We start from the raw sequence: 17,927 nt of genomic DNA, 5'->3' as shown, positions 1-17,927 counted from the left end.
CCTACTCCAACAGCTATAAATGAGCAGGGCTCACTCATTCCGTTTGTGTGTGTGTCTTAAATACACACAGAGTGCATGAGCAATCACTCAAGCATATAGGACTTACTTAATCTCTGTCAAGCCAGGACACTTGATGAGAATACTGAAGAGCCGGTCAACATCCTCCGGAGTCAGTGTGCCATCTGCAAGACTAAAACAGAGGATTTATTAAAGGAGGGAGACCCACCAAGCCCACAAAATTGGATTTATTGACCTACACTGGGGGAGGCGTTGCCGTAGGCACACTTATGACATCCCCCAAAGATGGAGAAAAATTACACTTTACCAAAAGCAGCAGCCATGGACTGCGTGCTCCCGTAGTTCCTCCTGATGCTCCCAAACGGGGCGGTGACTTTGAAGGCAGAAAAGGAAACCCACCTGGTTAGTTAACATACTTGATCATACTTCTGAAATTCTCCTTCAAACACCTCCCCCACCCCACCCCAAAAACAAACCAGAGATCTGCATAACCTAACCCTGTTTTTGAAGTCAAGCTGGTGAACGATGGACTCTTCATGATTCTATTGGTGATTCTGGGATTTTTGTTCGCAGTTCCTCTGTGTTTGTCCCATGTGTACGTGGATACAACACAAACACAGTCCTGATTTTATTGTTGCCGGACAGCTCAATGAATTAGGTCTCTGACTGTGGAGCCAGACGTTGGGAGATTCCTGACTGTGCCTCCTTGACAGGGGCTGGAGTTCTCAGTTTGTTATGTGTTCTTATTGTTGCCAGCATCATCAACATCACAATCTTAACTGTCAGTGATGCTATGGTGGGGCTTGTACATGCATGAATGGGGGATAAGATTGCACTCTCTTTGGGGGGGGTTTGTTACTGCACTCCTTCAGGAACTGGGAGGAGGAAAGAGGTGAATGTGGAAGCAATTCTCAACAGAAGCCAACAACCCATTCTTCAAAGTTTGGATGGATTTTTAGACTTCGGAGATGCCACAGGCTTTGCTTGGGATGTTTGACATCCACACATCTGCTCTTCCCCACTGAGCTACAGACCTCCACCGCAAGTAAAAATGTGCCGACAAAAGCATTCTTTACCTGGTGGTTTCCCCAAATGTTACATGAACTTTCTGGGCATTTCCCAAACTGTAATGAGAGAAAACGCACAATGGTAAGGAGGTGCAGCAATTCGGTTGTCTTACTGAATTTCTCAAAAGAAAAGTCCTTAAACAGAGACTGGATGGATAAGATAGCAAGCAAGAAAGTCGGTTTGTGAACATACCCTAATTGCATCGAGGCCATACATTCTGAAGCAGAGAAGGATTCTACCAAGCAGAAGGCACCGTTGAGGGATATGTCATTATGATCCAGGCTAGGAAAAAGGAGATTAAAAGAAAAGAAAAGAAAAAAACCGAAAGAAAGCTTCCGTCACTAAGAATGCAAGAATAATTCGTTTTTGCACAAGAACGCAATTAGGCCCAGTCGCTCGGAATTCCTTGACGCAGCTTCAACCGTAGGGTGGTGATGGGCTGGAATGCAAAATGCATCACTTCTAGTATGAAGGATGAACTCCCAAATCAATCCACAGCCCCTGTGTGAGCACTGATTGTGATTTCCAATGTAATACAAGCTAGGAATCCAATTGCAGCAAAACTGAATTGCTATGATTTAGCTTTCCTGTGTAGTCACACCCTGAAACACAAGGCAAGCAGTTGAGGGCAATGGTAAAACATGGCTAAGAGGCATCTTTCACCATTTGAAGGAACCCTTTTACAAAATATCATGCTAAAGGTATTATTTTGCTTGCCCCAATATACCCAAGTCAACTGGCACATTTTGTAACTCTCTATACCAGGATTGGCAGTAGTAGAGTTTCACCCTCCTTTTATAGCCCTCCATATCAATATAACCATCACAGACACACAGAGCAAAAACCCAATTTTTGAAAAACAGCTCAAGGAGAAACATTAGATACCTAGTCTATTCATTGCTTTTACCAGCACAACCCCCTCCATCGCCAGTTTGAACCGGAGACCCTTGTAGGCCATTGTAGGCCAAGGGAATCTGGGAGTTGCAGTCTAAAAATGAACTATTCCAATGTCCAGTTTGAAGCGGTACAGTCCAGATGCAAATGAGCTGCCTCACTGAGGTCTAGCCCAGTGTCACAGCTATATAAAAATGCCATCGGATAAATGTATAGAAAGGATGACCTTTACTTACATCAAGGAATGTAATGCTTTAAGATCTGAGACCAGTCCCAGGATCTTCAAAACTCCTGGGTCTCCGAGAGAATTACTGGACAAGCTTTTTTTGGAAAAAAAAAAAGAAGAGATTATTTTGGAAACAGAAAGAAGGCTGCAACAACTACCCTCTCCCCCCACCCCCCGTCGTCAGTAACATCAAGATATCCTATTAAAAAAACAGTCAGCCGCAGAAGTTTTGTGCTTTTTTTTTGCCCCTGCAAAAATTGAAAACCCAGAGCTTCTATATTAGCAGAAGCAAATTTTCTAATTTTTGCACGCAAAGCCTTGCAATCAGGCAAAAGGCAAGGGTTTTTTTTAAAGCAAAAAATCTAAACCATACAAGCAAGTTTTTCACCCAAAAAGTGTGAACAGGCAAAAAAAAATAAAAAATAAAAACACTAAAACTCTTCTGAAATTTGCCCCAGCAAGAAAGAGATTCCCCCCCCCCAGTGCTTTTATTCCTAGCAGCGAGAATGAGAATAAGCAATGGTTTTAAACAAACCTCTCTTTTGTATTTATGTTTTGTATTATAGCTTCTTTTTCGCCAACTGACTTATTGGTCGAAATCCATGCAACACATTGCCACTAGAGTAGACTCGATGGATCGGTGGGGATTTAGTGAGTCATCTCCTCCATAAGTTCCACTGATTCCAATGGGCCTACTCTAATAGTCACTTACTATTCCTGGGAAGTTAGAGTAGGCCTATTTGAACCACCAGAGCTTGGGGGATGGGGTGTTTGTCCCACCAAATCCCCACTGGTTCAATAGGTCTACTCGAGTGCAAGTTACTAGAGTCAGCAATGGGAGTTTGGCCAGTTGGATGTTCTGAGAGGGACTACCAACATTAATGGATGTGAATGGCAATTCCTTGTGTTTCACTTAAAGAATTGGGAAATACAAATAAATGTATTTTCAGATGTCCATCAAATAATCTGCAATTGTCTATGAGGACATCCATGCTCCCCTCCTACATCTATCTGGAAGGAAGGAAGGAAACTTACTCTAACTCCGTTACACCACTGCACGATCGCAGAGCCATGCACAAGCAGTTCAGGTTGTCAGCTTGAAAACTATTGTCTGCCACACTGCAAAAAAGAAAGAAAGAAAGAAAGAAAGAAAGAAAGAAAGAAAGAAAGAAAGAAAGAAAGAAAGAAAGAAAGAAAGAAAGAAAGAAAGAAAGAAAGAAAGAAAGAAAGAAAGAAAGAAAGAAAAACAAAGCTACATTTCAGGCAGGATTTAAACCAGATTGTGGCACCACATAGCCCATGAACCCCAGGCACTAACTCCCACTCCCCTCATCCCTGCTTCTTCCGCCCCACTAAGCTCTGTGACAATGAATGGGCCCTCAAAATCCACCTTGGCCCCACAGAGGTGAGAAAAGTTCTCTTTTGCTGGACTATAGCCCAGCACCAAGGAGACACCGGCAGTGTTGTCGGGTGTATTATGGGACTTGTAGTCCATCCTTGCCACCACAGAGGAAGGCTCCTGTGTCCCACCGCTTGTTTCTCTCATTTATGCTGCCGAGTGCCTGTTTTGTGAGTCTTTTAAGAAGGGACGAGTCAGCCGAAAAACCACCGGTGTGACCGTACCATATGGTCCTCGACGTGGCTGCCCGCTGTTGCCCCTCGCCACTTAACTGGTCACGAGCGAAAGAGGAAGTCCTAGAGCAAAAACAAATTTGAAATGGTTAGAAGGGCAAACTCTAGGCTTTTGTGCTGTGACGTTTTCTCCTAGTGCTTCCAAGATGCGCCAACCACACTCAGGTCCAAAGACATCCCTGCCAAGCCTCAAATGTCCTCTGGCGATCCGAGAGGGGGCCTCGGACTGTCTTCTGGCAACCACTGCATCACACAGTCATGAGCTGGGCATGGTGGAGACGAAGAGTTAAAGATACCTGTGTACTGATTGTGCAATGGTGCAACTGGGCATGTGATGAGGATCCTGGAACAGGGGAGAGAAATCACCTGTGTGATCGCCCTTCCCTGACCAATAGTGACTCAAGCAGGATACTGCCCTTAATGAGTTTTTTTGTTCACTTCTCTTTAATAATCTTGATCTAAGGAAAATCGCTTTGGGAGACCCCGTGGGAAGACAGGCGAGGAGCAAGTGCTTTGGCAAGGCCAATAAAAGAAATCAGTCTCGCTTTCGGCCTCAGCGTATCTTAAGTAGCTAAGCAGACGGGCTTTTCCTCTGATCCAGTAGAACACTTATTTAATGTTAAGAAAAATTATTATTTATCAATCCATCATACCTGGAACAAGTGGTGTCAGTAAGTTCGTTGCCGATGAGTGTCAGTCTTGCGGTTTGACGATGAATACTAAGAAGATTAAATGCAGAATTCCACAATGTTAGATTTGGCAACATGGGCCAATTACTCAAAAGTCCACCCGTTCAGCATGGTTGGAAGGGAAATAATTGGGCTAAGACGAATGTCCAGGTAAAGAATTAGTATTCCAAGAGGTATCTGTGGATATCTACATCCCATGTGTTGTGTACACTGTCTGATAAACCTCTGTCTAACAAAAATGCAAGGCACTGATTATACAGTTGCAGCATGTCACCTCGCCAGCTTGTAGGGTCGGTGTAGACGTCACTTCAAAAGATGTTGGAGTTATTGCAACCTCGCATGCTGGTCAGCTTGGCTGGGAGGGATCTTTCCGGGCTAGGATGATGGTCAATCCCTAACAGCATTAACCCATGGATCCCTCTCCCTGCCTCGGAGTCCAAGAGAGCTCCACCTCTCTGCTCTGCCTTTCCTCCCCTCTCTTTTGTCTGTTGGAGTTAGCTTGTTGGAAGTCCATCAGTTCATTGAGGCCCGTTGCTGTCTGATCTATTCCTCTGCAAGCAAATGGAACATTTTTATTCTTTCTCCAGCTCATGTCTCAGAGTGAGTTATTGAGACTATAAGTGCCAGGTGATGAGAAAAAAAGGAGGGGACTAATATGGGGAACTCGAAGCTATTCAGCTCTGTGAAACCCTGCACTTCTGCTGCACAGCTAGAGAAATTTAAAAGTCAAAACTCTGCAGTGGATGATAGGGAGACGATGGCAAGTTTCTTTTTGGACGGCAGCTCCCAGAATCCCCCAGATGCAATGGCCGGTGACCATGATGGCTGGATGAGTAAGGGGGTTCTAGCCCCTAGAAGTCTCTTTTCAAATGAAAAAAAGGGATCAATGAACACCAGGGCTTCCACAGATTCATCTCACCATGGACTTAATATAATGTGTTGTGTTCCTTCTCTTTTTAAATGTTGAGGACCATGGGTCTCTTAGACACACACCTACAGTATAGATTTTAACTCCGCTTAACAAAAGAACCATGTTTTCTTGAAGCAATGCAGCACTGGTCAGTAATGTGGGACCTTCTAGATGCTCTGGGACTACAATTCCCATCAACCCAAGGCCACATAACCATGAGTGAGGGATTAGGACAGTTGCAGTCCAACCACTTCGGGAGGTATCGACCCTTCCATGAATGTATTGGCACATAAAAACATCATTATGTGCCCCTCCTCCCCATCTAACAAACTGGACAAGTACTTCAAGCAACAGTGGAACAAGGAAACATCTACAGATGTTTGCCATTGAATCCTGCTTACCTGGCTTCGAGCTTCACAATGTTTGGACACACACTCATGGAATGCAGGAGACGGAAAATACTCTTAATAGACAGCCGGTTGTTGCTTAAACTGCAAACAAGAAAAATCAGGGAAAAGTAATAACAGTAACAACAACTTTTAGAGACAACACTGTGGCATTACCTCTTTCCATGAATAGGCACTCACCATGGATCTGTACCCCTTCCCCGTATGCTACTTCAGAGGTATGTGAAAACCCGCTTGAATTCTTTCCTGATTTGCACTCACATACAAGAATCGGAAGTCCTATTTAGGGCTTACAGCTGAAACCACAGAAAAGGTGAACGGGGGGGGGCAACTGTGCACATCAGCCCTGCTCCCCCATCCCAACTGGGAAAGCCGCCAGACGTTTGCATGCTAATCTTAGAGGTATGAAGAGAAGACTGTTATGTCTATTAAGCTGCTTCTGCTTTGGCTTCCATGGTCTTCCTACTCATAGAGTAGGCCAAGCCTGAAGAGAGAGAATCCCACTGTCCATGGAGGCTCTCCAAGTGAATCAGGACCCTGCCAAATCAAAGTCCTGACTCACCAGAAGCCGGTCCACCGGTAGTGAAGGACTTCTGCTGCTCACTCATAGTCCTCCATGGATAAGACAGTGACGAAACCAGAGAATTCGGGGACCGGATCTTTGGGACAGAAGGGGAAGGAAAGGTCTCTCCTGTGGGCAAGTGGAACACAGTCCCAGAACTGTCTCCAAATGAAGGGAATGCGAAGCCACTTTTGAGTACTCTCTACCTTAAAAAAATCTTGAAAAGGGCTGCTGTAAGTCAAAATTGACTTGACAGTAAATGATTATTATTCAGTGCATCAATGGTGTCAAGGAATGTAAAGCTGCTTTATTATGTCAACCAGTTGCACTTCACAGACTTCTTCTGTTGCTCCTTATAGGCAACGAAATAGCTGAGCTTGGAAAAGTTCTTGGGTCATAACCTTCCTGAATCCCCCAGCCAGGTAGGCCAAAACGTTAACTTCCTCAAACTCTAAATAACAAAGATACCCAGCTAAGGTGCAAATCCAAACACTCAACTGAGAAGAAAGTGAGAAAGAAGGAGACGGGAGCAAGATTTAAGCAGCTTTGTCTGAGCTGACCAGATGCAACATTCACTCTAAACACTGAATAGAGATTTATCAATGCCAATTGATCAATTGGGAATGCAGGAGTAAAATAAAAAGAATAAAAGAATAAGCAAGTTGTCGAAGAGTACATACTTCAGAAGACCAGAAATGGACATTTGAGGGACCGTCTTCATTAGGCGGCTGCACCCTTCGTCATCAAGGTGATTATCTGACAAACTGACATAATTTTTCACCAGATCAGTAACACAGTCGATTTAGATATCTCAACCTCTTATCAAATAGTCTGAAAGAATACGATACTTACTCAACTTCGGAAAGGTGAGGACAGCTCTGGAGGATCCTGGCTAACTGCTCAGCTGTTTGGGAATCTAACTGGCAATCCTGTAATCTGTATGAACAGAGTGGTGTCAAGATGACCATTTCCAAGTGGACGCAAACAAGAATTTATAAAAAGGACAACTCTGAAGAACAGGGAAGCAGTTTGCCCTAAAATTGCAGATGACCTTTCTTTTTTTCCCCTTCCTTATTCGTCTCAGAGCACTGCACAATTACAAAATTATGGATGTATATGAAATATAGGTAAAATTAAAAGCAAAATAAAATGTTAAGATAATCAGACTATTCTTCATAAATTTGTGATCCTTTTGCTCATTATCAAGTTTACAGTACAACATTTCTGGAAGTGAAGGATTGGCTGGCGGTCCAGGAGATACATGTTAACAAACAGATTGAAAATATATTTACCGTAATATTAAATGTCTGCTCTCAGGAACACTTTCCTCTTCCTTGATTTCTTTATCATTCAACCTGAAACCCATAAATTGGTGTTTGTGTTTTTTAATCCTCATCCTCATCATATCAGAAATGTGAAAAACAATGTGAGCAGCAGTTGGTGGCATCTAAACGGAAGCATATCTCAAGGAGATCTACTGGAATCAATGGGACTGAATGAATTATAACCGTTTCGGAGCCCTTGTGATCAACAGATCTTCTGTCTAAAGTAGAACCAGGCATGTCAAACTAGACTCCTGCAGTTCTCAAGTGACAGGATCCCAGAGGGCCTATGCAAATGGACTTGTAAATGAAACTCATGTTTACCTCCCATGGGCCAATCACAGAACAGCACAAAGATACCAGGAATGAGGAAGAACTCTGCTAGATCTCTTTTAAGGGCAAAGGAAGTTTGGCTTCCAAATGCGAAGCTTCTCGTCTGGTCTAGTTTGGCCTGGTGACCAGATCCAACTGAATTGATGCCAGACTCCATGAGTCAGGCATCCATGATAAATACCCCAAAGCACATTCCCGCTTCAGAGGTGGCGTTTTCCTCAGGGCCATAAGAGGAAAGGAAAAGGGCTAAATTCGATAATATAATAACTTCCATCACACCCATAATTAAGAGCACCACCCCAACAGGTGCAATTTACTTTAAAACCGACATTACTGCTCATTCATGGCAGAGATAAGCTTAATTATTTTTGGCCTTTAATTCCTTTCCACCACTTTCTGGATTCCTTATATTTTTCTCCTTTCTTGTTCCTTTGAATATCCTGCCCTCTCTTACTAATTAGTCAACATCCGCTGGACCTGCAGTTTCTCACCTTGAATTTGTTTTGCCGCAGCCGGTGAAGTATACAATCAAACTCTTCTTTCTGCAAGTAAGAAGTGGGAAATTAAATCAGCCAATCAAACTGCTGAATGGAGTATAAAAACAGAGCTGATCCACCCTGGGAAACCTCGTTTGGAAATGAGCAAACGAACAGACAAGTGGATTGCAAATCAATCAATCAATAAAATCCAAAAGTAAAAATAATTTTTTTTCAAAAAAGGACAACTCCCCCCCATTACAGGTACAAAAATTGTTTGTAATTACAGTTACAAATGACCTCCCAAATCCTCGCTAAAATGACCAAAAAAATTACAAATGGGTTTAAAACGATGTATTAAGCTACAGTTTTTAAAAGGGGAACTTAAAAAAAAATGAAGCCACCTGTTTTTGCTGTCCATACCTTATGTGGAGCTGTGTAACGTTTGGAGAAACTCCAGCAGCTTCAGCAAAAGTGAGAACCGTCCTTTCAGAAATTTCATTGCGGCTCAAACTATTTCAGAGACAACCAACACATTACAGGTGCTTATTCACTTATTTCTTCAATCCATATCCTGCTTTTCCCCATAAAAGCCAGAGCAGCTAGCACTTCACATACAAAAGTTCAGTTAGAGCCATAACTTACAACCAACAAAAAAAATCTAATACAACGAATTACGAATATCTAAAGATCATCCTCATCATCTTAGAACGGCGGAGCTGGAAAGAAACCTTCGGCTCCTCAAATCCAGCTCACGAATCCCGAACCACAAACTGCACGCATCTAATATGCAAAGTCTGTGCAGCCCATTACGGAAAATGTCATCTTTTCCTTCACATTTATAGGCATTCTGTGCCATTTCTGTGTGGTGGTATGTCTTTTTCATACACAAATGGATTCATCAGCGGGCAGATATTCCCACCGACTCGACATGTTTTAGAACTGCAAAATGCTTTCTTAGTGCGATTCAAGTTTAGTTCTACTTACTCCAACTTTTTTAGCCGTTTCATAGTAGAAAAGATTTCTGCGACTTTGATCATTTCCTGCTCCTTCATTCTATTGTCCTGCAAGCTAAAGTAGAGTGACGGATTAATTGGCTTTCATAACGTCCATCAGATTAATTGAATGGCTATCTCCATCCCTCACATCTCCACAAAATAAATGCCCTTACTTTACATCTTCCAGCTGCGAGCAGTTTAGAAAAGCTTGGATCAGAGGTTCAAGTCCTTGGATTGTGAGATTTCCTCCTGCTAACCTGAGAACCAGAAGTTCTTGATTATGATGATGATAACGTTATTGCATTTTTGTAATGAAGCTTGAGGCCATTCTGTTCGTGGCAAAGAGTTATGCCCTCATTCTATAGCAAGAACGCAGAATCTCTATGTGTTTTTAGGCCCTTGGCTCAGAGAAAGCCCAGCCAAAACTAAGAGATGATGAAGATTTTAATCTAAAATTTCTGGACAATCGAAAGGAACCAACTTCCAATCTATAGATAACTGGAACGACTACCAAAGACGCAACTTGAAGGAAAGATATCTCACAAGATTTGCAGAAAGTTTGTTCGTTCATTCATTTAAACTATTTTTACCCTGCCCTTCTCCTTAAAAAGACCTAAGGCTTTTTTGCATCAATTAAAAAGACAATATTTAAAAGCTAAAAACAGTTAAGGATACAAACATTAAAAAATAATTAAACAAGCATCACATTAAAAATGATAAACAACATCAATACTACAGATTTTCTCAGGTCATCAGTAGGACTTTCTATTATGTTTAACTTTTTCCTAAATTGTAGTCTGTAAGGCATCACAGACTTCACAAAGAATTTCCCCCAGCCACTCCCTCATTGAATCACTCCATCATCCATTTAGATTTAATATGTTCTGTGTCATCAAAGGCAATATCAGGATGGTATAAACAAAATTATAAGAAGAAGATAAGGATGCCACCAAAGCCACAAAAACCATCAAGGCAGCAATTTTTAAAAAATAAATAAATCAAGAGTCAATTTAGATTATATTTTGAACTTTCCTAGTTCTGCTCAAAATGCCCAGGCTCACAGACCAACGGGGACATTTTAATCTCGGGACAAAAGAAGCACAGCATGGGTGTAAATGCTGTCTCTTTTTGGAAAGACGCAGGAGAGACTGGTGATGGTTCCAAATTCCTGAAGGTGGGATAGTGTCCCTGAGTTTTAGCCTGAAAGTTCCATGATCTGTCCGTGGTGCTGAACCTATTCTGGGAATAGAATCGGGCCTCTTGCACAGGTCCTGCAAAGTTCAGGCTAAAATCCAGAGTGGAGCTGCTCCCTCTCCCCCCGCCCCCGCCATATAATAAGGATCACCCAGCTCCACTACTGCAGGAGGAAACCTTCTTTCAGGTATTTGGGGCCCAAGCTGACTATACTCTCCTGCTGAAAATCTCCAAGGTCGCATGAAGAAGTCCTTCTCATTTCAGCACCCTCAAGGTCCTTTAGAATGGCAGCATCAAGGATTTGGGAATGTCCATGCACAATGCCTAGGCTCTACCACAAGGATGCTGGGGACTGCTGTCACTGGGCCAATGAATCCACTTTAGGTTTTTAGCCCAAACTTTTCAGGAGCTACTCAAAGTGTTGAACCCTATCCCAAAAACAGTTGAGTTCAGAACAAAGACTTGGCATCGATTGACCTCCCCACTCACAGCAGAACCACCAGCTTCCCCCAGATCTACTGCCGAATCCTTCCCCATTGAAGCTGCTAGATTTTGCGACAATGACTTTTTAGTACTAGAAAAAGTATTAACCGTATAGCTCTCAGACTTTCCCAGCTGGCTTGATCGGCAGCCGCCTTCACAAGCAATGCCAGGCTCTGCCCGTCCCCAAATGACACCCATGATTTAGGAGCAATGCTTACTGAAATGTCGTCAGGCAGTTCATTGACGGCAGGTTTTTGCTGAGGGCGGCAGCAAACTCGTTTCCACACTTCCTGCTCTTAAAGCTGAAAATAAAAGCAAATCCTGAGCTATTGAGTGAACAACAGGAGCAACACAAGAGACAGAAGAAATGGTTGATAGAAGCTTTCTTATGATGGTGGTGTGACAGGCAGCAAAAATATAATACGCCCTTCATGTATTTAAAGATGGCCTTTGCATCAGCCCTTATCACCTCCTTCTCTGAGGTAAACATTCTTGACTCCTGACTCCTTCCACTTTTCCTCACTGGTCCCTGGGGCTGCTCTCCATCTTGACTGCCTCCCCCCCAGACCTTCTTCTGCATCTTGGCATCCCTTGAAGGCTATATTCCCAAGTAGAAGGTTGGAGGGTCCTCCCTCGCATCTTTCCTCATCTGAGGACACATGTTATTCTGCATCTATGCACCACTGTAGAGCTATATCGATAAGGTCCCCAATGTTTCTTACCTCAGGTTCTTTATATTTCCACAGTTGCCAAAGACATGCAAGTAGTCCAGATCCATGGTGCACCCCACAAAATCCAAGGACACAGGATCAGGGGCACTGCTGATAACAAAAGCCAGCGCCATCATGTCCAGCGGCATCAGCCTGAAATTTCGGAACCGGTAAGTGAAATCCAGCTGTTTCCCGACATGCTGGGCTAATCCACAGTCTTGGGCCTCGTGCACACAATGGCACAGTTCAGATATCCTGGGCCCGGTCAACCGAGGAGTGGCGAGCTTCTTCAGCAAGCGGATCACTTCGGCTTGCCGTTCCTGCACCCAGGCCTCACTCTGTCCAGCCACGGAGCAGAGAAAGGGCCGGCATTCTCGGGAAGCAAGGCCAGAGAGGAAGACGTGGCAGTTCTCGGTGAAAGGCATCTTGGCTTCCTTCTTCAGCAACCACTTTGACCTCAGGAAGAACTTCTCCTTCAAAGAGGCAGCGTCAACGCTTGCGCTAGTCAACAGAAAGAGCGCCGAAAAAAACTCTTGCAAACCAAAGTGGACGAAAGTGTAACCGGCCTGGGTGTGGCCACTTCTGGTCTTGACTCCAAAGGCCAACAAGATCCCACAGAGAGAAGCAAACCCCTTCACTTGTTCAGGCACCTCGGCTGCATAGAACAGCATCTTTTTCTCTTCCAGGCCTCTGAAGGCCAATTTGCCCAGGCCTTGGAGAGCCAGCTGGTATTGGTCCCACTCTGCCTCTTCACTTGGAGAACTTTGCTTCTGATGCTTCCTTATGAAGGTCTGGAGCATTTGGATGTAAAACTGGGTCATGGTCTGAGGGAGCTGGACGTTTCCTGCGTTCTGGAGGAAGAGATATTCCAAGCAGATGCAGACAATGTTACACAAAGCAGGGGTATAACACATGCTCAGCAGCTTCCCGTTGCTTTTCAGGCATGCCAGGGCTTGGTCTCTCCGGGAATGATGGCGGAAAAAGCACTCTGCGTACTCCTCGACTTTTTCAAGGTCAAATCCCCAAATTTCTGCCTGCTGGGTGATGGTTTTCAACAGCATTTGAGGGATGATCTTTGGGCGGGTCGTGACTAACACAGTGCAACCGGGTAAGAGTTTCCCTTGACAAAGACCCGCTAAAAGCTCAGCGACAGAGAAGGGGCTTCGGTGACCAGAGGGCAAAACATGAGAAGAAAGGGAGAGATGGACATTCTCTACAAACTCATCCAGGCCATCAAAGATCATCAATATCTGCTGGGCATTCTCCAGGAGATGCTCAAACACTGCATCGGGGGAAACGTCTGGACGGAGGAAGAAGTCAAACAGAAGTTCCTGGAGACTCAGTTTTCTTTCAATCAGGTTGAGCTGCCTGAATTCGAAGGGGAAGACCATATGGAACTGCGTCAGGTTTCGTTCGGCCCACTGCTCGCAGATTTTATGCACAAGCCGCGTCTTCCCCACCCCTGGTCGGCCCAACAGAAAAACCACCTTGGTGGCACCGGTGGGGACAGTTTCAAAAAGATCAGACAGCCTCAGCGGAGCATCGCTGTGTGCCTCCTCCACATCATGTTCCTCTTTGGCTCGATCCTTCCGCTTCTTTATTCGCCAGGCTCTGCTCTGGCGAATCACAAGGCTGACAAACGCTTGACCAAAAGCCAGTGGTTGATCTTTTCCTTGAGTGTCTCCCCCTGATCTATACACTGCGTATCTTTGGCGCATGGATGTGATGATGAGTTGCCGGTATCTTTCAGCAGAATCTGTAAATTGGAGGGAGAAGGCAGGGGGAGGAGTAAGCAGAATCCTCTCCGTATCTACTGATTGAAATCCTGTTCCGTAGTATAGGAAGTCCATGGAATCAGTGAGAATTTGGCACATCAACTTCTCCATGAGTACCATGGATTCAAACGGACCTCCTCTAATTGTGACTTCTGATGCTAATGTAAGTCGAAAGTAGAGTAGGCCCATTGAAACAATAGAAGTTTCAGGGGAGTTGACTCATCAAATCCCCACTGATCCATTGGGCCTACTTCAGTGTGACTTACTACAGCTACTGAGAAGTAAATCCCACTTCAATTCAGCTGGGTGGAACTGGCTTGAACTGGTAGGCAGGCATAAACTGGCAGGCTAGACATATACAGTATCCACAACACAAAGCTAGTTTCACAATTATTCTTTCTTTTGAAGAACCTAAAGTTTAACAAAAAACCTACTGATTTTTAATTTGGGGGCATAATTTGAGTTGAACTAGAGGTGAAGGTAAACACAGGAAGAGAAGCCTGGCTACCTTAAGGAAATTAGATATATATTTTTATTGTGATGTGAGTTTTCCTCAGTCCTGTTTACCCTATTAGGTCTGCTATTGACCTGGAACCTGTCATTAGGAGATAAGCCCATGGCTCTGAAAGATTTGTGTGCCTGAAGAGAAGACGCTACAAGAACAGGAAATACACATTTGCTTCACTGTATGAGGGGAAACCACAGAGACTCATCTCTGTACATGAAGAGAAAGGTTAGCAGATAAAATACAACTTGCCCAGACATTGTTGCTTCGATTCTTTGCCGTTTCTCATGCTGGACGGACCACTCCATGGCCGGCGTCTTTCATGTGCTGCAAAACAAAATGAGCCACAGGATGCTCAAAGATGGCAGTTTTACCTCAAAGGCACATTGGGACCAAAATCCGGAGGGAAAAGTGTGGGTCCCATGCAATTATGTGAGGCTTCTTGAATAGAATCCGGTCTTACTTGTTGACGTTGATGGGAACTCAGCTGCGACCGCTTCACAGTTTTCCTCCACTCGGGCGACATGGTCTTCAGCTGTTAATTTAAATTAAATGCAGCAATAATTGTCTCTTTCATAAAGGTTGCTATACAATGAGGGGGGAAAGCAGGAATCATCAAAGTGCTTTGATCCCTCCCCCTTTCCTTCCTTCTGTGTATAAGACGACCCTCAATTTTTAATATAAATATTTTAGACAAAAGTATCTTATATGGTATATGGAACAAGGATGACGGTTTGCAAACTGGTGAGGTGGTGCAAGCATGAAAGCAGTTGCATCTTACAACCATGCTAAAATTTGCATGTAGCCCTTCCTGTTTTGCTTTAGCCTCACCCTATGCCCTTAACTCCACCTTCCAGACCAGAATTTGGCTTTGGGATATGAAAAAAAAGGATCCCCCTCCCAGCTATGACTGCCCAATATCAATCAGTCTCCCGCTACTCCTACCTTCTCTTGATACACTCATGAACATTATTTCCAGCTCCATAGGAAGGCTGAATTCCATGCACACACTTTGTATAAATGTTTCGAAGGTGGTATCTGCAGCTTCCAGAAACATATTCAAGACCAACAAGGCCTTCTCTTTGGGATCAGTCACCCCTTCGGCCCGCATCAGTTCCATCCGTGAAAGAAGCTGCTTGGCTTTCCTTAGGACCCACTCAGGATGTTGGCTTAGGAAGTCCACCAGCTGTGGCCAAGAGCTCCTGATCGCCCTCTGACGCCCTGCGCGATCCACCTGGAGCAGAGATCAGAAGAACAACAATAACAATAATAGTAATACTTCGAGGCTTGTACGTTAGTACTGAAAAATACTTCTTGCACATCTTCCCAACCTGGAAAAAATAAAGGCCCAAGCTGAAGTCCAAGTTGAGTCAAGTCTAAGTTGAGTTGCCAGTGGGACTTAAGTCCAACTTGACCACAAGTCCCCTGACCCAAGTCCCCACCACATCCCTGTGACAACCTAATGAGTTTTTTGTACTTCTCTCTGTTGGTGCCTCCAACGATATTTGAAAACTAAACTTGTGACTTATTGTTCCACTACACACTCGTCTGTTCATGGTGTGTCTCCCCTAGGTTGACTGATTCGATTTCTCTTACCCGGAGCATTCTGCCAATCGTTCTCATCCGCGCTGGCGCCGCCTAGGCCATGCTTGGCAAAAACATCAGGTGGCGGGTTTCATATTTTCAGCACCTTCCAGGTAAACAAGAGCCTCCTTCTGCATTTGTAGAGAGACGCCTGACCAGGTACAGAAGGGCTGCAGAAGGATAAAGGACAGAGACAAGCTTCTGACAGGACCATCCAATACAGGTGTATTTGGAGAGAGGTGTAAAGACCTGGACTGTGTGAGGCTTCACACCAACTAACTGGTCCTGCACTTCCTGGACTGGGGACATGGTGCCTCCCAGGTACACTGGGTTCCAACTCCCATCATCCTCAGCAAACCGAAATATTCTTGTGCAAGGGGTGATGGGAGTTCCAATTCAACACATCAGAAGGGCAGCAGGTTGGGCAAAGCTGTGTTGTGTGTATTTGTGAGTTAGATCTTGACACTCACATTTCCCACATGTTGTGAGACAGTTCTTGGTATAAAGGTACACATTTTTTTTGGAGAATCCGTTTATTTATTTCTTTGCTGTATTTCTACACAACCATTCCTTTAGTCGGCAGAAGCTAAAGTCATCGACTCTCCTTCTCAGTTAGCCCTCCCTAAAAGAATTAGCAGACAGAGAGAGAAAAAATTCTGTATATTTTTCAGATAAAATCTTTTCTTAATCAGATATTACATTTGTATGTTTTTTTCTTTCCATCTATGAGGCTAAGGTGGCTTTCTCCCTGCTCCACTTAATCCTTACAAGAAGTCAGTGAGGTAGGTCAATTCAAAAGAAAAGAAGTGGTCAGGTCAATTTCATGGCTCATGAGAACTTGATTGGGGACCTTCAAGGTCCTTGATTGATTGACTGATTGACTGATTGATTTTTTATACTGCCCATCTGACTACCCAGGCCACTAAGGGCAATTTACATATCACAATACAATAAAACTGAACAACAAGACAGAGATAATGAATTGCAAATTAGACGAAAGTAAAAATAATCCCAATAAAAACATTATAAATAAAATAGTAATGGCATGGCGGAGGGTTGAATATCTTGTTGTTAAAGCACTACTGTGTCAGGATATCATAGAGTCTGGGAAGGCCTGTCTAAATAACCATGTTTTAAATGATCGTTTGACACAAGGATACCAACGCACATTGTTTTTGGAACTTTGGAAAAAGTTACATTTTTACATGAAAGTATATGCGTTTTGTACATATTTTCACATGGACTCAATAGGGTGCCTTTTTTTTTTTAGCTTTTTGCATTCTTTTAAAATATTTGTAAGGGTTTGTGCACTTTTTATTTATCTGAAATGCACCTCCACCATCACAAATGTGTGAGTTTTGAGGATAGATTGAACTTTGCCATATAATTGGTATCAAGAGGTTATAACATAATTACTGACGGCCATTCTCTTCTTAAAAAAATAGTCAAGGAAAACTTCATGTATGTAATCAAACACATGAGAAAGAAAATCAGTTTTCTCCCCACTGAGTGAGAGGATGAGAGATTTTCTGCATTTTTTTTCCTCTAGAGTACTTTTCTTCTAAAATTTTGCAAAAGTGCATTTTGTGCACAATTGTTATTTTTAATGAATGAATGCATTTTGCACAAAACTTGAAATTCTGGCACCAACTATAATTTCAAACACCAAGATGCTATTGATTTCGCGAGTGCTCCTACTGACTCCATCCATCAATTAATCAATATTTAAAAAAAAAAAAATCCCAGGCTCCTAGGCCGGAGTGAAAAATCTTGCAGTGTTTGACAGTTTCCCTTTTTCATCAAGGCAAGAAACAAAAAGTTACAAAGAAGATCAACTGAACAAAATTTTGATTTTTGTTTTTCCTTACAAAGGAAGCAGTCTGGAGCAAGCAAAAGCTATGGCGTGGCCACCTTTACACATAGCAATCCTACGACAGAGTATTTAGAAACATCCTACTAAAAGACAGACACATGAAGACATCTGCACCTACCGGAGGTCTGAAGGCATCAAAGAGTAAAGAAGAAACCTACGAAAGAAAACCCAGAGGAAACAATTGGATTCAGAGTCTCGACTGGTTCCCCTTTCATCTTGGCCATGATTCACAACCTCCCACTGATGGTTGCCAATGTGCCTTCTGGCC

At 43.4% G+C, this 17,927-nt stretch overlaps 2 protein-coding genes across 4 annotated transcripts in view; both read right to left on the bottom strand.

Annotated features, from left to right (window-relative positions):
* The window catches only part of LOC144583035 (protein NLRC5-like), an 11,975-nt gene extending 11,051 nt beyond the window's left edge, over nt 1–924 (bottom strand). For all 3 annotated transcript variants that reach the window (XR_013538615.1, XM_078380470.1, XM_078380471.1), the window contains exon 1: nt 107–924. The gene's annotated coding sequence lies outside the window, so the exon portion shown is untranslated. The remainder of the gene's footprint in view (nt 1–106) is intronic.
* LOC110085700 (protein NLRC5) overlaps nt 1–17,927 on the bottom strand; it is an 18,375-nt gene extending 448 nt beyond the window's left edge. The window contains exons 1-21 of the mRNA XM_078380552.1: nt 17,778–17,927; nt 15,799–15,956; nt 15,148–15,436; nt 14,666–14,737; nt 14,455–14,529; nt 11,935–13,678; nt 11,431–11,514; nt 9,709–9,792; nt 9,525–9,608; nt 8,961–9,050; nt 8,553–8,603; nt 7,699–7,761; nt 7,259–7,342; nt 7,087–7,170; nt 5,839–5,928; nt 4,492–4,557; nt 3,830–3,901; nt 3,242–3,325; nt 2,217–2,300; nt 1,118–1,368; nt 107–182 (exon numbers count right to left, since the gene is read on the bottom strand). Coding sequence (XP_078236678.1) covers nt 107–182; nt 1,118–1,368; nt 2,217–2,300; nt 3,242–3,325; nt 3,830–3,901; nt 4,492–4,557; nt 5,839–5,928; nt 7,087–7,170; nt 7,259–7,342; nt 7,699–7,761; nt 8,553–8,603; nt 8,961–9,050; nt 9,525–9,608; nt 9,709–9,792; nt 11,431–11,514; nt 11,935–13,678; nt 14,455–14,529; nt 14,666–14,737; nt 15,148–15,436; nt 15,799–15,825 — 3,554 coding nt within the window. The 5' untranslated portion in view covers nt 15,826–15,956; nt 17,778–17,927. The remainder of the gene's footprint in view (nt 1–106; nt 183–1,117; nt 1,369–2,216; nt 2,301–3,241; nt 3,326–3,829; nt 3,902–4,491; nt 4,558–5,838; nt 5,929–7,086; nt 7,171–7,258; nt 7,343–7,698; nt 7,762–8,552; nt 8,604–8,960; nt 9,051–9,524; nt 9,609–9,708; nt 9,793–11,430; nt 11,515–11,934; nt 13,679–14,454; nt 14,530–14,665; nt 14,738–15,147; nt 15,437–15,798; nt 15,957–17,777) is intronic.

Source organism: Pogona vitticeps, chromosome 10 (assembly GCF_051106095.1).
Source record: "Pogona vitticeps strain Pit_001003342236 chromosome 10, PviZW2.1, whole genome shotgun sequence".
In the NCBI taxonomy this organism is placed as follows: domain Eukaryota; kingdom Metazoa; phylum Chordata; class Lepidosauria; order Squamata; family Agamidae; genus Pogona; species Pogona vitticeps.
The sequence above is the reverse complement of the archived record's forward strand: the minus strand, read 5'-3'. Positions and strand labels throughout refer to the sequence as shown.